This window comes from Leucoraja erinacea, chromosome 25, assembly GCF_028641065.1.
Source record: "Leucoraja erinacea ecotype New England chromosome 25, Leri_hhj_1, whole genome shotgun sequence".
Lineage (NCBI taxonomy): Eukaryota > Metazoa > Chordata > Chondrichthyes > Rajiformes > Rajidae > Leucoraja > Leucoraja erinaceus.
Genome location: NC_073401.1, coordinates 30447496 through 30474191, shown reverse-complemented (window position 1 = coordinate 30474191; position 26696 = coordinate 30447496). Strand labels below are relative to the sequence as shown.

General features: G+C 45.4%; 1 protein-coding gene across 1 annotated transcript; it reads right to left on the bottom strand.

Annotated features, from left to right (window-relative positions):
• Nucleotides 1-658: 658 nt before the first annotated feature.
• LOC129709229 (catechol O-methyltransferase-like) lies at nt 659-17304 on the bottom strand. Its single transcript, XM_055655452.1, has 4 exons — nt 16783-17304; nt 9770-9963; nt 7842-7973; nt 659-2031 (listed from the first exon to the last, which is right to left on the bottom strand). Exons 1-4 carry the CDS (start codon nt 17063-17065, stop codon nt 1825-1827), a joined length of 816 nt encoding a protein of 271 aa, XP_055511427.1. The 5' UTR covers nt 17066-17304; the 3' UTR covers nt 659-1824.
• Between the last annotated feature and the right edge of the window lie 9392 nt (nt 17305-26696).

The window sequence follows — 26696 nt, the reverse complement described above, 5'->3', positions numbered from 1 at the left end:
GACCGCGGTTTCCGAAGTCCACAGGCCGAGCTGGGTGGAGATTCAACGCTGGCGACCCCTGCGATGTTAAGGTCAATGCCGCCTGCGGTGGAATCCAGTTCTGCGCCGCCGCTGCTGAAGCTCGCTAACGTGGAGGGGTGAGCCTACGAGATTGACGCTCGCTCTCCCTCCACTGGGCTCAAGACACGTCCTCCTTGTGAGGCAGATGTGATCGCTGCCTCCCCTGGTGCTTTTTCATTGCAGTTTTATGATGAGACCAGTGAGCACAAATGTAATCTATTTATATGAAATGCGTTACCTGGACTATGGAAGATGAGGACATGTAATAAAGGGATCTACAAACATTACATTGGTGACGTACAGAGAGATAGCAACAGGCACACGCTTATTGCCCGCGCTCCATGCAGTTTCTGAGGGGTTACGCAATCAGAGGGGAGGTTCAGCTCGTTGCTGCCTCATCTCTCATCTCTCCCTGTATTTGCAGTGGAGCTGCGCAAATTTGGCGATTTTGACTATAAAAGATGATGATTGGATTCATATATAAATAACATTTGTAACAGATCAGTGGAAAAACCTTTACATTTATTTTATTATTATTTTTCTTTACTTTTCTTAACAGCTATTTTCTTTGGGCATATGACAGGTGAGACTCTGTCCCTGGTGCACTACAGGCCTCGGGAAAAGCTTCACCCCTTCTGTTAGGCTTCTGAACGGTCCTTCCATAAGATAGGGTGCAGTCCTGATTCTTCAACCTACCTCAACCCTGGACTTTGTCTCTGGAAGTGTTGCACTGTAATGCTGAGAACTGTAAGCTGCACCTTTTCCCTTTGCTCTACCTGTTACACGTGAGTTTGGCTTAATTGTATTCATATATAGTGGTTTCTGATTTAATTCGATGGCATACAAAGCAAAGCTTTTCGATGTACCTCGGGTACACATAATAAATCTAATAGGTGAAATGAATTTGTGCCGGAAGGCATTCTTTGCCACGTTTTATGACCAGCAGAACCTCGTTTGTTCCAGAAATTCTTAATTTTTTAACTTTTGATTTTTCCGTTTACATTGATCCATTGCCATATCTTACTCTTATCGAAGGTGCTATGTGATGTCATGATTTGTATTGCCATTTTCCCCCCAAACCTCGCTCTGAGGTTAATTATCACAACTGCTCCCCTTGCCACATTCGGTGAACTCTGCCCTGGTTGGAATGCAAACTTAAGCTTGAGCTGTGCGGCTTGTAGCTGCAACAGATGGCGCTTTCAACTAACGATCCACTGGAGACATGCAACAAAAGGCTCTTATCTAACGAGGATAAAGATGAAAGGCTTGGCTCGGATTGAAATGCTTGTTTGGCAACGCACAGCCTGGACTCTTCTCCAAGACCATTCATGTCAAGTTCAATAGTAACATGATCACGGCCAGGAATTCCAGGCTATGACAGTTAGCAAAGACTCAGGGGGGATCTGTTTGTGTAAAGGATCAAAAACCAGACCCAATCTGAACTAACTCGAGTCCAATTATGTGAAATCTTTACCCCCCTCACCCGCTCTGACCAGGAGGCTTCTGCAGAAATGCAGGGGGGGGAAACATCTGCTGATTCAACATTGCTACTGGTGAAGAACAGGTGAAGTATGAGGTTCAAAAAGAAACTAAACAAGTTCCAACAATTGGGTCTGAGGTTTATTATTTCATGACAAACACTAGGTGTTCTAAATGTAGTGAGGAGCTGCAGCCAACAACTGTACACATGTTACACAAGAGATGGTTTGACAACACTTTCAACATCCACATGATGAGCATTTTTAGGATCTCTGCCTTCTGATTTTATCTTTCTGGGATTTTTACACACACTGGCCCTTTATAGATGGCCTTTTCCATTCCATCTTTTATCTTGGTGTACTCCAGGTGAGACGCGTAGTGTGTGCACACATACCGAGGATTGTTCCGCACGTACTGCAGGAACTCTGGAGCTCCTGGTGAGATCACGTTGTCAGCAAGGAGTACAGAGCCCGTTCTCAACAGCCCGCATTCCTGTATCAACGGGAAAGGACAGTCAGCAAATGGACAGAGTGCAGGACAGGTCCAGCAGAATGCTGCCTGGACTAGAGGTTATACAATACAACACAATACAATACAATTTTATTTGTCATTTGAACCTCATTGAGGCTCAAATGAAATGTTGTTTCTGCAGTCATACACACAATAAAAAGACCCAAGACACAACACAATTTACACAGACATCCATCCCAGCGCATCTCCTCCTCGCTGTGATGGAAGGCAAAGACTTATCTCTCCCCAATTCCCCTCCCGATGTCAGAGTCAAAGTCAAAGCCCCCGGCGGGCGATGGCAATTGTCCCGCGGCCATTAGCGCCGCGCCGGGTGGTGCAAGGCCACGCTCCGGGTCTTGTTGTTGGAGCCCCCGGCGTGCGCTAGCAAAGTCTCGCAGCCATTCCAAGCCGCGCGGGGCGGTGATGTAAGGCCCCCGCTCCAGGTCATCTTCAACCGCGCAACTCGGGCGGGAGAAGTCGCCGTTGCGGAAGCCCCGTAAAGCGGTCTCCCAGCAGGGACCCGCGGGCTCCCAGTGTCACCGTCCACCAGGCCTGCGGTTGGAGCCTCCGAATCTCCTGGGGTCCAGTCGCAGCAGCGCGCCACCACCGCTCCTCCCGCTCCAAACTCGGCCAGCTCTACGATGGTGAGTAGGTCCGCAGCTCCGCGACTGGTCGTTCCTGCTGGAGGCCACTCCACCTTGCTCAGCCCCAACGACAACGGAGACCCGACAAGGAAAAGGTCTGGTTCTCCGTGCAGGGGAAAGATTTTAAAAGTCTTCACACACACACACACACACACACACACACATACCCCGTCAAAAAAATATAAAAACTACATTGAAACAAGACAAAAAATAATAAAAAGACAGAGAGACTGCAGAGGCAGCTGCAACGTGAGTCGTGCCGCCCACCGGCCACCGGTCACTATCGGGAGAGGTTAGACAAACGTGGATTGTTTTTGTTCTGGAGTATCTTCTGTTGAGGAGAGGCCCCATAGAACTATGTAAGGCATAGATAGTGTAGCCATCTCCATCATCAAAGACCCCTACCACCCATCGCATCACATATTCTCCATCCTGCCATCTGGGAAGAGGTACAGGAGCATTAGCTGCAAAACCAGCAGGATGCTCCTCAGCTTCTTCCCGCAGGCTATAAGACTGATAAACGGACTTTGCCCCCTGCCAAAGTATCGCGCACCAACCACCAACCTGGACACACTGCAGCAGAGCCACTGTCGTGCCGCTGCCGATCGGAACGCCTGTTGAATGTTTAGTAGAGAGTAGAGTGTTTAATTTGTTCATGATATATGTATTTTTATTTCTATTTATTTTTAATGCACACTGAATGGACACTGGTTGAGCAATGTTTTTTTGTTTCCTCTGGGTATGTGAATACTCAGGAAATGACAATAAAGATATACAATACAATACATTCAGAACCATTTTCCCTGTCAAATGTGGAAATGTCAAAGACGAGAGGGCAGAGTGTAAAGATGAGAGGGCCAACGTTTAAAGGGGATGTGCAGGGCAAGTTGTTTTTTTAACACAAAGGAGTGATGTGTGCCTGGAACATGCTACAAGGGGTGCTGGTAGCGACAGATACGGTAGTGGCATTATAGAGGCTTTTAGATGAGGACATGGGTATGCAGAGAATGGAGGGTGATGGATTATGTGCATTTAACTTGGCATCATACGATATGATGGAACTTTATCCCAACTTCCCTCATCCTCCCTGGATCACATTCATTCTTTAATGGTTTTAAATTCCACGCACACTCTGAAACCTGGCCCACGTAGTTTGGCTTTGATGTGTAGGCGAACCATCTAATTGTAGTGGGTTTGCCTCGGCTAGTATTTATTTCTCCTTCAAGCCGATTACCACACACTCTGGTGCTTTGCACACTGAAGTTTCTGACAGTCTGGGTTGTGCAAACTGACTGCCTCTAGTTCTACATCAAGGCCACAAATTGGTTTTGAAAGGCTGAGGCCCCAACTTATTGATAAATCCAAATCTCTTTTTCTCGTCCGTTCCATCTGCTCCTTTCTGCTCCCCCTCACTTTTCCTCCGCCTCTTCCTCTCTCTTCACCTTTCCCTGTACCCCAACAGTCACAACTCTGGCCTCAGTTACACTCACTCACTCTGTATCTCATTTCCACTGTTTTCTCATGTCTGTTGTCTGTTTTATTTGTTTGTTTTTTTAAAGTCTCGAGCAATAAAAGGCACTGGATTATTTTTTAAGATAACCAATTGTATATTACTGTAAAATAATACTGAATTCCCTAAGCAGGAACTGTATTAGATATTACAGCAGAAGTTTACAGCTCAAAACAGCTCCAGGTATTTGACCACAGCTGTCAGAGCTACGGGTCTCACCGCCCTGCACTTCACTAAATAATAATAATAATACATTTTATTTATGGGCGCCTTTCAAGAGTCTCAAGGGCACCTTACAAAAATTTAGCAGGTAGAGGAAAAACATGTAAGGGGAATGAAATAAATAGTAGAGACATGACTAGTACACAAAGTAAAGACAGAATTCAATACAAAACACAGTATGAGGCAATTAATGCACAGATGAAAAGGGAGGGGGACGTGGGGCTAAGGATAGGCAGAGGTGAAGAGATGGGTCTTGAGGCGGGACTGGAAGATGGTGAGGGACACGGAATTGCGGATCAGTTGGGGGAGGGAGTTCCAGAGCCTGGGAGCTGCCCTGGAGAAGGCTCTGTCCCCAAAACTGCGGAGGTTGGACTTGTGGATGGAGAGGAGACCGGCTGATGTGGATCTGAGGGACCGTGAGGGTTGGTAGGGGGAGAGGAGGTCAGTGAGAGGGGGGGGGGGGCAGATGGTGGAGGGCTTTGTAGGTGAGGATCAGCATTGTCTGCGTTTTGCGTTTTGAAATATTTATGCCCTAACAGGTTCTATTTTTTCCACTGAGTATTGTAGATCATTCCAGTTCAGCGATCTTCCCTCGTTTCTAAATGCCTCGGCTTCAGTGAAATCCTTCATTGTGAGTCTGCTATCTAAATGGTGTCATTGGGAAAAGGGGAAGTACAACGGGATCTGGGGGTCCTTGTTCATCTGTCTATGAAAGTAAGCATGCAGGTACAGCAGGTGGTGAAGAAAGCGAATGACATGTTGGCCTTTATAACAAGAGGAATCGAATATAGGAGCAAAGAGGTCCTTCTGCAGTTGTACAGAGCCCTAGTGAGACCCCACCTGGAGTATTGTGTGCAGTTTTGGTCCCCTAATTTGAGGAAGGACATTCTTGCTATTGAGGGAGTGCAGCGTAGATTTACAAGGTTAATTCCCAGGATGGCGGGACTGTCATATGTTGAGAGAATGGAGCAGCTGGGCTTGTACACTCTGGAGTTTAGAAGGATGAGAGGGTATCTCATTGAAACATATAAGATTGTTAAGGGCTTGGACACACTGGAGGCAGGAAACAAGTTCCCGATGTTGGGGGAGTCCAGAACCAGGGGCCACAGTTTAAGAATAAGGAGTAAGCCATTTAGAACGGAGACGAGGAAACACTTTTTCTCACAGAGAGGGGTGAGTCTGTGGAATTCTCTGCCTCAGAGGCTGGTGGAGGTCGGTTCTCTGGATGCTTTCACGAGAGAGCTAGATAGGGCTCTTAAAAATAGCGGAGTCTGGGGTTATGGGGAGAAGGCAGGAACGAGGTACTGATTGGGGATGATCAGCCATGATCACATTGAATGGCGGTGCTGGCTCGAATGGGTGAATGGCCTACTCCTGCGCCTGTTGTCTACTGCTGTTTATCTGTATACACGATGCAACTCAAATGGACTTGTGCATCACATATGGACCCAACCTCGCTGCTCCAGACCTTGTCTCCTTCCACCCACCTCACATGATCCTCTATCTATCTGCTGGCCAGGAACTTCTGTTCCAATCACTGATGTGGAATAGGAGAGGTGGATTTTCCAGGGGAATTTGTGCTAAACGATATCTCCACTAAGGCAGCACGAGCCTCGCTGTTCATCACTGAGCCTGGGCCGTTACCACTTTGAGACCTCCTCAAAGACAAAGAGGGACAAATCGGAGCTGAAACTGGGTCAGTGTTGAGAAGCAGGGGGTTTTGTGGAGGATAGGAGTTGGCAGCTCTCCCTTACATTCGGTGTACATCTGAGGTAATGGACACTGGACAGGGCAAAGATTTCAGTGTGAAGGAAATAAGATGCCTGACAACTACATGTCCCTGTCTTGTTCCAATTGTATCAACGGTCTGCTTTGGAAGACATCATGTAATGTTGGGACACTTCATAAAACTGAATCCACCTCCTGAGGGAAGTGTGTTTTATACCAACAGGACTTTGTCTGTAGAAGGGTTTCGACCCGAAACTTTGCCTATTTCTTTCACTCCATAGATGCTGCCTCACCCGCTGAGTTTCTCCAGCGTTTTTGTCTACCCAGGACTGTTAAAGCTGAATAAGATTCTATTGAGCAAGGATGAGGATATTGGATATTTCACAATTTCCGTGTGTTAATTTGTGGGGAAAGCCATGTCCTCTCACTTGATGAAATCCAATTGTAACTGGTTGATTGGAGGAAAAAACAATAGAACACTAGTCTCTTTCGATTAAGTCGGTGCCAGGCAGGTGAGATCTTTGTTTAAGCTGAACACACGATAATAGTGACTTTTTTTATTTCCTTTCGGTTTCTTAGTCTTGTTGTGGCCAGAGGTGTTATCAATGGACTTCCCTTGTAAATTCCCTTTAATGAAAGATGTTACAAGCAAGGCAGGTTTGATAAACTCGTGATTTAGAAAAGAGGAAACTCATTCCCGAGTTGTGAGAAGCTTCTCTCAGGTGGATTAAGGATGTAACTGGCTGTCATTATTTGTGGAAACAAATGTATTTGTTATCATTGTACAAACAGCGATTTTCTCTGTTGTGTTTGGGATTCAGCGCAGAAACAGGCCCTTTGGACAAACCGTGTTCGTGCCGATCAGCGACCCCCCCACACTAACTTATCCTACACACACCATATAACAAACCATATAACAATTACAGCACGGAAACAGGCCATCTCGGCCCCACAAGTCCGTGCCGAACAACTTTTTTCCCTTAGTCCCACCTGCCTGCACTCATACCATAACCCTCCATTCCCTTCTCATCCATAAGCCTATCCAATTTATTTTTAAATGATACCAATGAACCTGCCGACACCACTTCCACTGGAAGCTCATTCCACACCGCTACCACTCTCTGAGTAAAGAAGTTCCCCCTCATATTACCCCTAAACTTCTGTCCCTTAATTCTGAAGTCATGTCCTCTTGTTTGAATCTTCCCTATTCTCAAAGGGAAAAGCTTGTCCACATCAACTCTGTCTATCCCTCTCATCATTTTAAAGACCTCTATCAAGTCCCCCCTTAACCTTCTGCGCTCCAGAGAATAAAGACCTAACTTATTCAACCCGGGAAAATTTACAATTATACCAAGCCAATTAACCTACAAACCTGTACGTCTGGAGTGTGGGGGGAAGCCGGAGATCCCGGAAAAAAACCCACGCAGGTCACAGGGAGAATGTACAAACTCCGTACAGACAGCGCCCGTAGCCAGGATTGAACCAGGGGCTCTGGCGCTGTAAGGCAGCAACTCTCCCACCACCCACTGTTCTAGTAGGGACACCAGTGGGTCTCAGACACGGCGATGAGGAACCCACTTGTGGCAGGATGTGGGTCTTTCCCCAATTACTGCTTTTCCTTGGCATTGGGAAGACGGGCTGAATGGCCTCCATTCACAGTTTCCCACGAGCGCCCACCACCATCTTACCTCCAGGAGTTGGGTATCAGGCCGATAACGGTCCTTCCAGTGATCGAGGAATACAAAATCCACCGTGTCCACTTTGTGCTGCTTCTTCAATAGAGGAATAATGTCTTCAGAGGCACCTTCCAGAATTTTCACCTACAAGCAATGCAGCAAGAGGTAATAAACAGAGAGAGGGCGAGAAGATTCCAACAAAGACAAAGAGTATATTAGAATGTGGGCTGCAGGAAAGGTTTGTGTCCTGGCTTCCACTGTACGGCCTGCCACTGAAATACCACTTCATTGTCAAGCTTCACCTGTCAGCAGAGACTGTGCTTTGCTCTGTGTGAGCACAGAACAGTACAGCACGGGAACAGGCCCTTCGGCCCATAATGTCGATACCGAGTTGAACTAATCATTTTCGCCTGCATGTGAGCCGTATCCTTCCATTCCCTGCATGTCCATGTCCTTATCTCAAAGCCTCTTAAATACCATTGTCATTTCTGCCTCCACTACCATCCACTAGCCTTCGGGGGGAGAGGGAGAGGGGGGGGGGATATTTCCACCCAGGGGGAAGCAGGCTCCGTCGCCCCGATCTACACCTCTTATAATTTTAGATACTTGGATCAAGTCTTCTCTCAACCTCTGGCCTCCTGGAGAAAACAATCCGAGTCGGATCAAACTCTCCTTATAGCTAATACCATTTATTCCAGGCAGCATTCTGGTGAAACATAGAAACATGGAAAATAGGTGCAGGAGTAGGCCATTCGGCCCTTCGAGCCTGCACCATTCGCCATTCAATATGATCATGGCTGATCATCCAACTCAGTATCCTGTACCTGCCTTCTCTCCATACCCCCTGACCCCTTTAGCCACAAGGGCCACATCTAACTCCCTCTTCAATATAGCCAATGAACTGTGTGGCCTCAACTACCTTCTGTGGCAGAGAATTCCACAGATTCACCACTCTCTGTGTGAAAAATAATTTTCTCATCTCGGTCCTAAAAAATTTCCCCCTTATCCTTAAACTGTGTGACCCCTTGTCCTGGACTTCCCCAACATCGGGAACAATCTTCCTGCATCTAGCCTGTCCAACCCATTAAGAACGTCTGGTTAATTGATGTTAAATGGTGCGCCCGTGAATTGAAACATCTTTTCAACAACCGAGCCTGCGACTATTGCCCCGTGCCTTTCTTTCTCTTCACATTGCAAACCAAGTGGAGTCCAGTGACGTTGTGTTCCACGCGGGAATATTGCAAGTGAAGCGACTCGTCCCAACAGTTTTCACCCATTCACTTTGATTAATAACAAACCCAGTTTCAGGCAAGAAAGGACCACACAGAACGAGTTGCGCCTCACCTTGGCTTAATCCTGCGAACATTTGGATGTGAGGCCCAGTAATAGCCATCTATTACACTGTGGCCACCCACTGCTGGAAGCCATTGGCTTAGAAGTACTTTGGCATAAGATCATGAAAGACTTTATGAAAATATATTTACCTCTCCGATCCAGAAATATCAAATTTAAATACCTTTGCATTGAAACTGGTCAACAGATCGGCCAACTTGGGGCTACTGAACATCTAGGCATAAGCTCTGGGGTGACCGTGCCTTTGCGGTTGCAGCTCCTAGACTGTGGAACAGCTTCCCTCTTCCCATCAGAACTGCCCCCTCCATCGACTCCTTTAAGTCGAGACTTAAAACTCATCTTTACTCTCAAGCCTTTCTTGACGTCCTCTGAGGGAGGGCTATATGTGTGTATTTATGTATGTACTTAATCTATGAACCACTGTTGTATAACGTTAGTACCTCCAGCAATGTAAAGCACTTTGGCCAACGAGAGTTGTTTTTTAAATGTGCTATAGAAATAAAAGTGACTTGACCTGACTGAACAGTAAATGACTCGGTTATTTTTTAATGAAGGGCTGAATTGCTTGTACTCTCCGTAAGCTTTACCTTCCCCCCAACTCCGGCAAAGTGGAAGATCTGCCTGGCAATGTCTGCGTGGGTGGGATTCAACTCCACCGTCATCAGACGAGCGCCAGGTTGAAGCACGCGGACCATGCGGAGAGCTGAGTAACCGCAGTATGTGCCCAGCTCCAGCACCGTCAAAGGATTGGCCTCCTCCAACACCCTGTCCAAAATTGCACCTGCCAAGAGAAGCACAGCAGTTACAGCAGAGAAAAGCGCAGCGGCACGGCTGGTGGAGCCACCACCTCACGCCGTCAGAGACCCGGGTTCAATCCTGACCTCAGTTGCTGTCTGTGTGGAGTTTGCACCTTCTTCCTGTGACCACATGGGTTTCCTGCAACATCCCAACAACCTGCGTGATGTGTATGGAATACCATATAGCCATATAAGGCAAGGCAAGACAAGGCAAGGCAACTTTATTTATATAGCACATATCATACACGAGGCAGACTCAAAGTGCTTCACATAAAAACATGTCGTACAATAAAATGAAATAATAAAATGAAATAAAATAGAACTAAAAGAAAAGAAAAGCAAAATTAAAAATGCATTGTAAAAAGTGCAAAAGTTAAAAGTGCAATGTAGTTAAGATTTAGCTGAAAGCTAAAGTAAACATAAAAGTTTTCAGTCTTGTTTTAAAAGTGGTCAAAGTTGAGGCAAGTCTTAAATCTTCAGGAAGTTTATTCCAGCTATTTGTTGCATATTCCCATGTTTTGTATTTACTCTGGGAATTTACTCTGGGAATCACTAACAGATTGGTTTCAGAAGATTTTAGTGGTCTAGAAGGCTTATATAGTGGAAGCATGTCAGTGATATACTTTGGTCCTAAACCATGTAGTGATTTATAGGTGAGCAGCAGGATTTTAAAATCAATTCTCTGACATACAGGGAGCCAATGTAATTCAGTAACAATTACAGCACGGAAACAGGCCATCTCGGCCCTACAAGTCCGTGCCAAACAACTTTTTTCCCTTAGTCCCACCTGCCTGCACTCATACCATAACCCTCCCCTTCTCATCCATATACCTATCTAATTTATTTTTAAATGATACCAACGAACCTGCCGCCACCACTTCCACTGGAAGCTCATTCCACACCGCTACCACTCTCTGAGTAAAGAAGTTCCCCCTCATGTTACCCCTAAACTTCTGTCCCTTAATTCTGAAGTCATGTCCTCTTGTTTGAATCTTCCCTACTCTCAAAGGGAAAAGCTGGTCCACATCAACTCTGTCTATCCCTCTCATCATTTTAAAGACCTCTATCAAGTCCCCCCTTAACCTTCTGCGCTCCAGAGAATAAAGACCTAACTTATTCAACCTATCTCTGTAACTTAGTTGTTGAAACCCAGGCAACATTCTAGTAATGGATGAGAATGTGGGATAACATAGAACTAGTGTGAATGGGTGATCGATGGTCAGTGTGGTCTCGGGGGGTTGAAGGGCGATGACAATCTAGTTCATAGTCACCATAACCATTCTTATTCCAAACATACTTCATTTCTTGAACTAGCCGATGTCTTGTTAATGTTTGAAGCGGGGCGGGAAATTGCAACCTTCAACAAATGCATTAAACCCGGCGTGCACCATCAAATAAGATGAAATAGAACAAGTTGTCCTCCAACTTTAGGCTGTGCAAGCCACACGCAAGAAGAAGAATGTTTGAAGCCGATATTTGTATCACAATTTTCATACCATCATCCTCAAATGTACACTATCTTTCACAAAAAGCTGTGGATCGGGTCACCCATAACATGATTGAGGTGGAGACTTTGGAGAAAGTTCAGAAGAGGTTTACCACAATGTTGCCTGGATTATAAAGTATTAGTTTGAAGGAGAGGTTGGGCAAACTTGGAAACGTTTCCATTGGAGTGATGGAGACTGAGAGGAGACCTGGTAGAAGAATATAAAATGGAGAGAGAGGCATTGATACGGGAGACAGTCTTTTTCCCAGCGTGGAAACGTCAAATACTGGAGGGCCAAAGCTGTCAGGTCAGAAAGCTTAATGGCGATGTGCAGGGGGCAAGTTTTTTTTTGCTGGGTGTCTGGAAATAGCTGGCGGGGAGGTGATGGAAACACACAGTGGTTTCAAGAGACATCGAGGAAAGTAAGTAAGTAAGTTTATTGGCCAAGTATTCACATACAAGGAATTTGCCTTGGTGCTCCGCCCACAAGTAACAACATGACATACAGTGACAGTTACGAATAACTCTGAAAACACTACACATTAATAATAATAAAACATTAATGATAAAACACCATTGATCAAGCATATGAACCAACAAAATACCAGATCAAAGGGAATATAAACATGCAGGGGGTTAAGGTATACAGATCTTGGGCAGGCTGATGTGTTTTGTTGAAATTTGGCAGCCTAGACATTGTGGACCGAAGGGTCTGGGGACTGGGTCTATTAAACTGTGAGCCATTAAGACTTGCCTTAGCTATGTCACCGTTCACTGGATTTGTAGATGTGTAGAAGTCAATGAGTCATTGGAGCAGAACACAATGTTTCTTAAAATAAATTGTACAGTAACTCCAGACTGGCGCCAATCCACCCTCACTCTTCCAATGGGTTGAAACAATTCTTTGTGGACAATTGTGACATTTTGAATGGTTTTGAGAATCCTTTCAGTTTAGCTCATGGCTTTCTCGGAAGTGTGCTCACTATTACTCATCATGAAACACAGAGGGTTGGGTTGTCTGTGCCCGCAGACTTGGTGAAAGCAATCCAAAAATGTCACAATCTTTCTCGCAACTCCACCCAACCAAACACTGACATTGTGTGGAATGGGATTTCATCAGAAGCTATGTCGGGGTGAGAATTTTACTCTGCTAGAAATGTTCCCAATGTCAATGCACCGTCTTGAAGTGAAATATCGATAATTGCTTGCCCCCAACTCTTCCACCACCAACAGATGCTGCTTGACCTGCTGATTTCTTCCAGGAGTTTGATTTTTGCTCCAGATTCCAACATCTCCACCTTCTCGTACCTCTCCTCCCCGGTTTGCATCGTCTTTGCTACAAACTGTGACTTGAGCAGGGGTCAGACACCTGGGGTCATGTTGACTTGGTCACGTATGAGTTTCAACAAACTATTTGGTTGTCGAAGGCAATACGATTGATCAGATGACAAAGTGCTGATCGCACGTCTTCAGACTGAAGAAGAGTCCCGACTTGAATGTTGTCTGTCCATTTCCTCCACAGATGCTGCCTGACCCGCAGAGTTCCTCCAGCACTTTTGGTTTTTGCTTGCAGCCTCTGTAGTGTCTTGTGCCGACAATTCTTCAGGGGCAGCCCTTCCTTTGGTGACAACATCTCCAAGCAGGAATCTTGAGTGACTTTTTAAACAAAAACTCCAAAATAGACAATAGACAATAGGTGCAGGAGTAGAGGCCATTTGGCCCTTCGAACCAGCACCGCCATTCAATGTCATCATGGCTGATCATCCACAATCAGTACCCCGTTCCTGCCTTCTCCCCATATCCCCTGACTCCGCTATTTTTAAGAGCCCTAACTAGCTCTCTCTTGAAAGCATCCAGAGAACCGACCTCCACCGCCCTCTGAGGCAGAGAATTCCACAGACTCACAACTCTCTGTGAGAAAAAGTGTTTCCTCGTCTCCGTTCTAAATGGCTTACTCCTTATTCTTAAACTGTGTGGCCCCTGGTTCTGGACCCCCCCCCCAACATCGGGAACATGTTTCCTGCCTCTAGTGTGTCCAAGCCCTTAACAATCTTATATGTTTCAATGAGATCCCCTCTCATCCAAAATAAATGCTGGAAGAACTCATTCAGTCGAGTTGCATCAGTGGAAGGAGAAACCAATGTTTCAGGTCAATGACCCTCCATTGGAACAAATGCTGTTCGATTCGCTGAGATCTTCGCATTCCTGTTTCCATTTTATGTTCTAGCATCAATATCATTGTTGGTTTTCCACTGCTTTCTTTCCTCTGCTGCCCAGCCTTGGAAGGTTGAGAGTAAACGCAAGCAAGCATTTTGAGAGAGACCTGCTCATTGTGCACAGTTCAGGATCCTCCCCAGCGCCAGTGGTTTGAGATCAAGACTGGAGCGTGTCCCGGGGGATTTAGCCCTTCTTGTGAAACTCGAGAACTAACCATTGTGGACTAACGAGAGGAGCCTTTGCTGGGTAGATGAACAACTACCAATAGGACACCAAGTGCTGGAGTCAAACCCCGTCCCACTGTACGAGTTCATTCCAAGAGCTCTCTCTCCCCGAGTTTGCCCTGATTCGAACTCGGAGATTTACGGTAATGGCCGCTCTTCGGTACTCGGGGCTCTCGTGGACATTTTCCATCACGTTGAAAAATCTTCACGAGTCTTCCCGTGCTTACCTGCCGTTAGCGAGTCTTCCCGAGTACCTGCTGTTAACGTTACGAGCCGCTAAGAGACGTCCCCGAGCTCCGATGTACCCGCTACGTTCATTCTCTGTGCTTACCACGAGTTTGATTTTTTTTTTAACTCGGGAGAGCTCTTGAATGAACTCGTACAGTGGGACAGGGCTTTAACTCAGCAGGTCAGGCAGCATCCCTGGAAAACATGGATAGGTGACGATTCGAGTCACTTATCCATGTTCTCCAGAGATGCTGTCTGACCTGCTGAGTTACTCCAGCACATTGTGTTTTATTTTTGTGTATTAACCAGCATCTGCAGTTCTTTGTTTCTATCCGTCGACTTAAATGGGGAAAAAAATGGAATCCCGATCCACTAACACATTTAATTTGACAATTTTAATCCTATTTACAAACTTGGGCTAGTGTAATGCCCCCTGATCAATACTTATACCCTTTTCTTGAAAACAATTTCTCACGGCATTTTGCCATCAAAGGATAAATTATTCTGTGATCATATCAGTTTATTTTATATTGAATTTGGCAGGTAATCTGCAAAGTCCTTTGCCTCAGCCCAGCCTGTAGATAGTTACCATGGTAACAGTAGTCAGCTCCACGTATCTGCCGTGGTACATTGTCTTGTGGTGTGGGTTCATTAATCATGGGTGACAGTTGTTATTGAAGGCGTGAACCCTGTACAGATCTTATCCGTGAAACCAGACCAACCTGGCAGGTTATTGATGCTCACTGCAAATCAAAACTACTTTGACCAAAAAAGGTCACTCTGACACATAATAAAGAAACACTTTTGCCCGGGATTAAAGGAACATCCTCGTAGCAGTCGGAATCTACGAATCACAATCTAACATTTTCGCCCGTCATTCAAGTTTTTTAAAATCTTTGGCAACCGACTCTGAGCAGTATCCTAACGTGAAACATTGGCTCAGTATCTTGCACCATAGATGCTGCCTGACTTGCTGTGTGTGTTTACAGCACTTTTCCTTCTTATTGAAATGTCACTGTTTTAAAACCCCTGTCCCACTGTACGAGTTCATTCCAAGAGCTCTCTCTCCTCGAGTTTGCCCTGATTCCAACTCGGAGATTTACGGTAATGGCCGCTCGTGGGGACTTGGGGCTCTCGTGGACATTTATCAGCATGTTGAAAAATCTTCACGAGTCTTCCTGTGCTTACCTGCCGTTAGCGAGTCTTCCCGAGTACCTGCCGTTAGCGTTACGAGCCGCTAAGAGACGTCCCCGAGCTCCGACGTACCCGCTACGTTCATTCTCCGTGCTTACCCCGAGTTCGATTTTTTTTTTAACCCGTGAGAGCTCTTGGAATGAACTCGTACTGTGGGACAGGGCCATTAGTTACAATATGTCCATGGATTATGTGGAGATTTGGACTGAAAGATACAACTTGGAGCCGGCCCTCTGGCCCAATGTGTTCACGCTGACCATCTGTGCGACCTGTTCACACTTGTGCTGTGTTATCCCAACTCCCTGCACACGAGGGGCAATTACAGACGCCACAAGTCTTTGGGATGTGGGAGGAAACCGGAGCACCGAGGGAAAACCTGCAAACTCCACACAGATAGCACCCACTGTCAGCATCAAACCTGGATCGTTGGCATTGAGAAGCAGCCGCTTTACCAGCTGTGCCCAAGTAATCAGATTGATTAGTAGGACTGGGTGTTACAATCCCTAAGATTTTACACTACAATAGACATTCGTGGGGGTGACCACTAGGTGAATTTGCTAACAATCAGACACATCTTCAGTTGTGTACCTCAACGTCACTGGGTGTTCAGGCCTTTAGTCACAAGACACCCTCAGTCGAGGCAGGCCCACCGCAGGGTGATCTGACCTGGGTGTGTGTCTTATGGTTAGCCTCTAGATCTGTGGTTCCCAACTTTTTTTGGCCATGCCCCACCTAATCACCTCTAAAATCCTGATGCCCCCCCTTGCTTTCCCTTGAGAGAAAACGGAGGAAATAGATATTATATTATAAGGGTAACTTAGCAAAAGCTCTTTGAATCGCATTTCTAAATCCATTTCAATAAATAAGGTTCTCCCATGACCCCGCGCGCTTCGTGCGATGTGCATGGAGAGCGATGGCGCGGTGATTATGTAACAACTACACAATAAAGACCTTTTTTACCCCCAAAAAATTATTTACTCAAAATAACATCTGAAACATAAACTACATATGTTTACCTGATGGAAAATCCAAAAAAATAAAAATCGAAAATTTGGACCCAGACCTCAGTCGCACTCAATTGCCCCCCCCTTAAAAATCAAATTGCCCCCCTGTGGGGCGTACCACTGCTCTAGATGGTCACGTGGCAGCCCAGACACCATCTTTCTTCTTCAGCCACAGCCAGTGACTGCTCCATTCAGCGGCATTGGCAAGTTATTTTATTGCCCTCCTTTGTGTCTGCCCTCTAACTCCTACTTCCCTCAGAATGAACTTAGAGTAAAAATGACCAATTCAGGCACACAACAGGAATGGTGAGTTGCCTGAAATGATTGAATTCTATATTGAGCTTGTAAGTAATTGGAGAGATTTATCTTATGCCAAATAACATAAATGTTAATATAATGTGTTGTGGTTACATCGTGATTGAGATGTTTTTAAATATAAAACAAGCCTACCTTTCTCATCGCCCACATTCATCGCCCACTCCTTGTCCCGGCAGTATTTGTCCATATTCTCCACTACGCTCCCTGCATCACCTTGCACAGCATTCTGCATCACATACTGTAGAATCCTGTTCTCTCTGCTGGTGCCTGTCATCAGCATTGCCAGCTTCTCTTCGAGGACTGTGTGCCAGAATATTGCTGCTGTACTGTTGTTTTTACAGAGGACAGGGAGCAGGAAGAAAAGCAGGAGGAGACTGGCCACCAGGATGCCGAGGTTAGTGAGATACTCTTCCATCTGGTGTCTATTGGCAAAAGCAGGTAATAAATAGGAATAAAAGCCAGCTCTGCCATTCAATGAGGGGCATGGCTGCACTGATCATGGCCACAACTCCAATCTTACACACTTAGAAACATAGAAAATAGGTGCAGGAGGAGGCCATTCAGCCCTTCGAGCCAGCACCGCCATTCATTGTGATCGTGGCTGATCGTCCCCAATCAATAACCCGTGCCTGCCTTTCCCCCATATCCCTTGATTCCATTAGCCCCTAGAGCTCTATCTAAAGTCCCTGTCCCACTTAGGAAACCTGAACGGAAACCTCTGGAGACTTTGCGCCCCACCCAAGGTTTCCATGCGGTTCCCGGAGGTTTTTGTCAGTCTCCCTACCTGCTTCCACTACCTGCAACCTCCGGCAACCACCTGCAACCTCCGGGAACCGAACGGAAACCTTGGGTGGGGCGCAAAGTCTCCAGAGGTTTCCATTCAGGTTTCCTAAGTGGGACAGGGACATTACTCTCCCTTAAATCCATCCAGTGACTTGGCCTCCACAGCCCTCTGTGGCAGGGAATTCCACAAATTCACAACTCTCTGGGTGAAAAAGTTTTTTTCTCACCTCAGTCTTAAATGACCTCCCCTTTATTCTAAGACTGTGGCCCCCTGGTTCTGGACTCGCCCAACATTGGGAACATTTTTTCCTGCATCTAGCTTGTCCAGTCCTTTTATAATTTTATATGTTTCTATAAGAAACATATCATCCTTCTAAACTCCAGTGAATACAAGCCTAGTCTTTTCAATATTTCCTCATATGACAGTCCCGCCATCCCAGGGATCAATCTCGTGAACCTACGCTGCACTGCCTCAATCACAAGGATGTCCTTCCTCAAATTAGGAGACCAAAACTGTACACAATACTCTAGATGTGGTCTCACCAGAGCCCTGTACAATTGCAGAATAAATCATGTGCTTGATCCCTGTAATTTGTGACTCACTATTAATCCAAAAGTCTATCTCGTTGTTCAATATCCTAATCTTTATGGGGTGGAGAATTTACGAGACTTGCTACCTTTGAGAGAAGAAATTCATCCTCATCTCTGTCCTACAAAGCTGATCCTTTCATCTTGACGCTCTGCATCCTAGATGGCATGAAAACATCCTCTCAATGTATAACTAAGAATTTCCCACCTCCCACTGAGCATCTTATTTCTTCGATCATATTGTTTCTCATTGTGGTTTCCTCCTGAGATCCATTTACATAATATTTCCTTCTGAGGCAACTTCTTTAATACGAGGAATTACTAGTCCATGCATTAGCCTCATAACACAATTATCCTGCCTTTAATATGAACAAAAATGTGTATTCCATTCTCCTGGTTAACTGTCACCAAAACAGGAATATTGCAACAAGATTCCCCGCCTTATGTAGTGACATAATAGTAATATAATATATTACACCTAGGCTCGGGGTAGCTCTAAGTAAGTAAGTACGTAAGTGAGTTTATTGGCCAAGTATTCACATACAAGGAATTTACCTTGGTGCTCTGCCCACAAGATTGAGGGGGGATCTGATAGAAACTTAGAAAATTCTTAAGGGGTTGGACAGGCTAGATGCATGAAGATTGTTCCCAATGTTGGGGAAGTCCAGAACAAGGGGTCACAGTTTAAGGATAAGGGGGAAATCTTTTAGGACCGAGATTTTTCACACAGAGAGTGGTGAATCTGTGGAACTCTCTGCCACAGAGGGTAGTTCAGGCCAGTTCATTGGCTATATTTAAGAGGGAGTTAGATGTGGCCCTTGTGGCTAAAGGGATCAGGGGGTATGGAGAGAAGGCAGGTACAGGATACTGAGTTGGGTGATCAGCCATGATCATATTGAATGGTGGTGCAGGCTCGAAGGGCCGAATGGCCTACTCCTGAACCTATTTTCTATGTTTCTAAGTAACACTATGACATACATTGACAGTTACGAATGACTTAGAAAACAGTACAAATTAATAATAATAAAACATTCATGATAAAACACCATTGATCAAGCAGGTGAACCAACAAATACCAGATCAAAGGGAGGCTACAGATTTTTGGTTGTTGAGTAGAGCAACTACTCGTGGATAAAAACTGTTTTTATGTCTGGCTGTGGCAGCTTTGACAGTCCGGAGTTGCCTTCCAGAGGTAAGTGATTCAAAGAGTTTGTGGCCAGGGTGAGAGGGGTCAGAGATGATCTTGCCCACTCACTTCCTGGCCCTTGCAGTGTGTACAGTTCGTCAATGGAGGGAAGGTTGCAGACATTGGTATCACCAGGTCTGGCAACATTTTCCCCAGCAGAGGGTCTGTCCTTGAGTTTTTTCTCATGTTGCTTCTTGGATGAAACAAAAACATCCCTTTGCTTTGAAAATCCTTTTCAGTGAAGGAGCTGATTTCAAAATCTGCCCCGTTGTCACGGTAACACCTCTGGGATTTACAATGCACCTTCACAAAAATACTGAAGAACATTTTCCGAGAAGCGCTCTCCCAAAATTGCAATGGCATTAATTCCAAGTTGGAGAGAACCACTTCAAACTCTGTGAGCAATCAGTGAAGCCACTCACTGTTCTATGTGGCATCTTGTGTATCAATGTATACATCTGTACCAAGCAGGATTGACCAGTAATACATTTATCATTAGTTTCACATGGTAATAATAATGGATGGAGATGATATTAGTTCCATATTAAAAATACAATTGCAGTTCATCCAATTATACATATTACAGGAAGGTACATTGAGAAATATTAATATTTACCTTGTGGAAGGACAGTTCTTCAGCCCCACTCACCCTCTTCAGACGAGCTGGCTTGTACAAGATCTGGTTTGGGTTGCACTTCCCAAAAAACCGTTACATCATCATTCTCCATATATCACAACTGACATCTGCTTTGAAAGAGCATTCTTTAAAAAAAAAGGCAATATTTGACCTTCTCTGGTGCTTGTCCTCAGGCAGATGTCATTTTGTTTTATTGTCATTTTGACTTATTTATTTCTGCCTTTTTTCCCCCCAGAGTGGAGAACTTTATTTGGCTCCTCGAGTTTCCACCCATGGCGGTGGCTGGAGTGTCATTGCAACGGCCTGAAACCCTGCAGCTTGGCCCGACTCCCGGTGTCACAACCTGGCCTTGGTGTCCACTCCACTGCAATGTGGCGAGGCCTGCCAAAACCATTGGAATTAGTCTCATTTTCACCCGGTCTGTGCAGAAGGACAGAACGAGAGGAAATGTCGCGTGAAGTTTATTTTGTCACAGGGAGACCAGTTCTTCCGTGGCCTCCTGGCCGTTAATATGAGATCCAAGGCAAGCTTGACGGACAGCACCTTGTCTTTTGCCGTGCCACATTGCAGCCATCTTGACTCAATGTTGAAATCTCCAATTTATTAGATAACTGTTGGAATATTGGAACTGGCCTCTAATGTTGTAAGTCATCCGTCTCGATATCGTTTTGATCTTTCTCTCTCCAATGATGTTGCCTGACCAAGTGTGTACTGCACACCTTTGCTACGAGCAATACATAATACAATAGTGTAATTACCCTCTAACCTGCCCCATTACCCCATGTAACCGGGGATCACTCTATCATTGTTACTGTATTCCCTTAAAGGGCCTGTCCCACTTACACGACCTTTACAGGCCACTGCTGGCACCCGTGATGGGTCGTCAACATTTTCAACATGTTGAAAATTCAGCAGCGACCAGAAAGACGTTACGACTCGTTGGAGACCTCTCACAACCATAGAAGACCTCTCAAGGCCATACAGGCGACACGTCGCGGGTGACCTATCTCGACCATGTGGGTGTGAGAAGTCTCCAAAGAGTCATAGCGTCTTTCTGGTCATCACTGAATTTCCAACATGTTGAAAGTTTCGGCGACCTATGGCGGGTGCCGGCTGTCGCCTGTAAAGGTCGTGTAAGTGGGACAGGCCCTTTAGTTTTATCCAATCCTCTCATCACCTGGTCCGCAGCTTAAAACCACTTTATTTAGCTTTATTTTTCAGTTATGCCGAAAGATCTTTGACCTGAAATTGTAAATCTGTTGGTACACAAAAACGCTGGAGAAACTCAGCGGGTGCGGCAGCATCTATGGAGCTGCTGCACCTGTAAATCTGTTTCTCTTTTACGCAGATGCTGCCTGACCTGCCGAATCTTTGTCGCATTTTTTTTTTTTTTTTATTTCCATCTATTGAAAGAGCTATTCATCTGAGCTCATTGCTTTACTCTCTCTGCATTGCTGCACACACATTTGGCTGTTTTAAGAAGATTGATTTATTTCAGAATACTGGGCAGTAGATGATGAGGAGGAAAAAAAGACCTATTTACATTGTGAATTAGTGACGTTAAGAATTGCCAGAAGAGGCGGAGAAGCAGGTTCATTCGTAAATTTGAAGGTAGAATTAGAAACTGACTTTGAAAGAAAATATATAGGTTTTTCGGTGGATAGAGCAGTGGGTATGGGATCACCTGATGGCTCGTTCATAGCGTCAGGTCAGACACAATGGGATTTATAGCCTCCTGTGCAGAATGATTCTCAGCATTTCATTTCATTTTTTATAAGAAATAACTGCAGTACATTTATTTTCTAGCAACTGGTGTTCCAGTAACATAGACATAGAAACATAGAAATTAGGTGCAGGAGTAGAGGCCATTCGGCCCTTCGAGCCTGCACCGCCATTCAATATGATCATGGCCGATCATCCAACTCAGTATCCCGTACCTGCCTTCTCTCCATACCCTCTGATCCCCTTGGCCACAAGGGCCACATCTAACTCCCTCTTAAATATAGCCAATGAACTGGCCTCAACTACCCTCTGTGGCAGAGAGTTCCAGAGATTCACCACTCTCTGTGTGAAAAAAGTTCTCCTCATCTCGGTTTTAAAGGATTTCCCCCTTATCCTTAAGCTGTGACACCTTGTCCTGGACTTCCCCAACATCGGGAACAATCTTCCTGCATCTAGCCTGTCCAACCCCTTAAGAATTTTGTAAGTTTCTATAAGATCCCCCCTCAATCTCCTAAATTCTAGAGAGTATAAACCAAGTCTATCCAGTCTTTATTGAACAGTACCTCCTTTACTCTGGACAGAATTACGAGAATGCATTTAAAAGCCCAAAGTCCCCCTGAGAAGGTGGTGCCTAGGTCGATGTCGACCTCATCAGGACTTCCACGGTCGATGGGCGGGGTCGACTTTGCCCCCTGCAACTCCGGCCCAACCAGAGCCGGCATTCGTTCCCATTGCCGACTTCCAAGGCTGAATTTGCCAGCCGTTATCTCAGCCCCTCAGGGGCCTGGGTGGATCTCTCTGGTTCCTTTCGACTCCTCTCGGAGGCCGTGACCTCTGTTGATCCAGCAAAACAGATAATCCAAAAGGTTTTGGAATCGAGGTTGCTGGAAAATCGGTGGCATCTTTCATGAAAAATAGATCAGCTGTGAATCAAAATGGTTTGGACAGTTTTGAAGCACTGGCTTGATGTTATTGAACTGCCCTCTGTTGCTTATCACTTTAAAGTTATTTGTATTCTTCAGTAGCTTCCCAAAATCATTGATTCCAAAAGCTAACGCTTCCACAAGTGTTCTGAAAACCCATTATTCTTAGACCAGAAATATCTCATGTTGCAGCTTCATATGCCTTTGGTTAGGCCCGTTGGGAGTATTGTGTACCATTGTGGCTTTGGAGAAGGTGCAGAATAGGTTTACCAGAGTGCTGTCTGGAATGGTGGGTATTAACTGTAAGGAGATTGTTTTTCTCTGGAGGGTCGGATACTGAGGGGAGACCTGACATACATTATGAGAGTTGACAACACAATCTCTCCGTGGAATGTCAAAGACTAGAGGATATAGCTTTAAGGTGAGAGGGCCAAAGTTGAAAGGAGATATGCAGGGCATATTTGTTTTCACACACATGCTGGTGAGTGCCTGCAACGCACTGCCAGGGATAGGACTGTGAAATGGTGTCAAAACTTGGCAACTCTTGCACATAGGCTCGGTGGGCTGTTTCAATGCATTGTGTACTTAACTGGGGATTGTACGACTATAATCTTACTGCTCTGTATGCAAACAAAGAATTTCACTGTACCTTGGTAACGTGATTATAAAGGTGATGGAGGTAAATGCCGTAGATTCAAGATTCATAGAAACATAGAAATTAGGTGCAGGAGTAGGCCATTAGGCCCTTCGAGCCTGCACCGCCATTCAATATGATCATGGCTGATCATCCAACTCAGTATCCCGTACCTGCCTTCTCTCCATACCCCCTGATCCCTTTAGCCACAAGGGCCACATCTAACTCCCTCTAAAATATAGCCAATGAACTGTGGTCTCAACTACCTTCTCTGGCAGAGAATTCCACAGATTCACCACTCTCTGTGTGAAAAATGTTTTTCTCATCTCGGTCCTAAAAGACTTCCCCCTTATCCTTAAACTGTGACCCCTTGTTCTGGACTTCCCCAACACTGGGAACAATCTTCCTGCATCTAGCCTGTCCAACCCCTTAAGAATGTTGTAAGTTTCTTGTAAGTTTCTATAAGATCCTATAAGATTCTATAAGATTCAATAGAGTTTATTGTCATGTGTTCCAGATAGGACAATGAAATTCTTGCTTTGCTTCAGCACAACAGAACATAGTAGGCATGAATACAGAACAGATCAGTGTGTCCATATACCATTATATAAATATATACACACATGAATAAATAAACAGATAAAGTGCAAATAAACAGATAATGGGTTATTAATGTTCAGAGTTTTGTTTCAGTTGAGTTTAATAGCCTGGTACACAAAAAAGCTGGAGAAACTCAGCGGGTGCAGCAGCATCTATGGAGCGAAGGAAATAGGCAACGTTTCGGGCCGAAACCCTTCTTCAGACGGGTTTAATAGCCTGATGGCTGTGGGGAAGTAGCTATTCCTGAACCTGGACGTTGCAGTCTTCAGGCTCCTGTACCTTCTACCTGAAGGCAGCGGGGAGATGAGTGTGTGGCCAGGATGGTGTGGGTCCTTGATGATACTGCCAACCTATTTGAGGCAGCAACTGCGATAGATCCCCTTGATGGAAGGGAGGTCAGAGCCGATGATGGACTGGGCAGTGGTTACTACTTTTTGTAGTCTTTTCCGCTCCTGGGCGCTCAAGTTGCCGAACCAAGCCACGATGCAACCGGTCCGCATGCTCTCTACTGTGCACCTGTAGAAGTTAGAGAGAGTCCTCCCTGACATACCGATTCTCCATATTCTTAAATAGGCAAATGTAGATGCAGGAAATTGATGGATATGGATCACGTGCAGGCAGAGGAGATTAGTTGAACTTGGCATCATGTTTAACACTAACATTGTGGGCTGAAGGGCCTCGTGCTGTGCTGTACCGTTCTATGTGCCATCTCTGGTTATGGCTGAACAGCACTGAGCAATATAATTTATCGTTTTAACAAATGAAGATCTTGCAAATAATTATGAGATCAATAATTTGGTAATCTGTGTTGTTGGTGGTGGTTGGAGCTGGCCACTGGGAGGAATACGTCTTGAATATTTTACAATGCCTCTGAGCTGCTGGGTCAGTTTGATGAAGATTTGATGTAACAGTGTAAGGTTGGCAGCATCAATGATACGTTCTGTCAGTGTTTCCAGGTTGACAGGAATCCTGTAGTACTTGCCACGGGACAATTTGTACATCCGAGCTCTGACAGTGATCAGTGATTGATGGACTTCCAACCAAGCCTGTTATCCACATATTCTTTATTTGAACTTAATGATTTTTCATTTTTTTAGTTTAGAGATACAGTGCAGAAACAGGCCCGTCCAGCCCACCAGTTCCGCTCCGACCAGCGATCCCCGCACATTAACACTATCCTATACCCACTCAAGACTATTTTTACACATACCTACAAACCTGTTCGTTTTTGGAGTTGGGAGTAAGCCGAATATCTCGGAGAAAACTCACGGGGGAACGTGCAAACTCCGTACAGACAGCACCCGTAGTCAGGACCGAACTTGGGCCTCCGGCGCTGCATTCGCTGTAAGGCAGCAACTCTACCGTGTAAAAAATACTTAAAAAGTCACCACATATCGATGCCTGGAGTTGATTGACTGGGTAAATCTCAACGTATCTGTCAGGTTGGTCATAAGAGATAGGAGGAGAATTAGGCCATTCAGCCCATCTAGTCTACTCCACCCCACCATTCAATCGTGGCTGATCTATCTCTCCCTCCTCACCCATTCTCCTGCCTTCTCCCCATAACCCCTGACACCCTGCAATAATCAAGAATCTATCTCTGCCTTAAAAATATCGATTGACTTGGCCTCCACAGCCGTCTGTGGCAAAGTATTCCACAGATTCACCACACTCTGACTAAAGAAATCCCCCCTCATCTCCTTCCTAAAGGAGCGTCCTTTAATTATGAGGTTATGACTAGTCCTAGAATCTCCCACTAGTGGCAACATCCTCTTCACATCCACTCTATCCAGGTCTTTCACTCGGGCTGCTGAGTACTTTGTGCAGTAGTGTAGGATTCTAGGTCTGCCGTGTTGGATAACCTCAACGGGACAACGGGATTGGTACAGTTATCCTGAGTTAGGATGAGACAAACCAATTAGGATTCCTCTGACAAAGAACAGCCTGACACCCAGTCCGATTGCTCCCGATCTGAATGCTCGTTTTGAATATTCTACCCAGAGACTTTGCGCCAAAACTAGTTCCAGGGTTCCCTCCCCACTCCAATTTATCACTCCATCAGCACGGCGTGACCCGCTTGACAGGCAATTCTGAACATCCTTTGCTCTCAATGCCCTCATTTCATAGCTTTTCCGACAAAGGCACCATGTTCTCTTTCCTTAATTGCCCCCTATTAACACGTTGACCTTGTTTTTAGAGCAATCCTGGCCTAGCTCACAGAAAGCCTATTCTTCCTTCCCCACTGCTTGCCACTAATTTGTCTTCTCTCCTTCCCAGTTCTGACAAAGTATCTTTGACCTGTAATTGCTCTTTCTACACTCGCTGCTTTACCTGCTGATTGTTTCCGGCATATTCTGGGTTTTTTTTAAAACGTGACACTCGCCCCCCCCTGCAGGAACTATACATCAGAAGGTGCAACTTCAGGGCCAACAAGATCATGAACGACCCCCTTCCGCCCCAGCAACGGACTGTTCCAGCTGCTACGGTCAGGCAAACGCCTCCGTTGCCATGCTGTGAATACGGAGAGGATGAGAAGGAGTTTCTTCCCAGAGGCCAGTAGGACTGTAAACTCCGATCTCACCAGGGACTAACTTTACTGAACCAATTTACTGTTGTGTGGTGTCTTTTTTAAATTGCTGTTTTTTTCTTTTTACCACAAATATGTAATATGTGAATATGGGATTCTGTTCCATTCTGTTTTGTAGTTTGTTTGTTTGTTTTTTGCACAAAGTCCGCGAGCATTGCCACTTTTCATTTCACTGCACATCTCGTATGACTTGAGGTATGTCCTTGGTTGCTCTGACATCGGCAGGTGACTGTTGGGAGCTGGTGCTTGTTTTCTGGTTATGGGTCAGACAGAGTTGGTAACCCCACTCCCCGGGTCAGTGAGAATAGCTGCTGCCCTTCGTTAGGTGGGCATGATGGCAGCTTACCAGGTTTGTCGGATTGACATCCACACCAGGGATTCGGAAT

Coding starts and splice junctions, on each gene's coding strand:
- LOC129709229 (XM_055655452.1), bottom strand. CDS start 17,065: ATGGAAGAGTATCTCACTAACCTCGGCATCCTGGTGGCCAGTCTCCTC. Junction 7,974..9,769: donor TTGCCGGAGTTGGGGGGAAG/GTAAAGCTTACG, acceptor CATTGCTTGTAG/GTGAAAATTCTGGAAGGTGC. Junction 2,032..7,841: donor CTGATACCCAACTCCTGGAG/GTAAGATGGTGG, acceptor CCGTTGATACAG/GAATGCGGGCTGTTGAGAAC.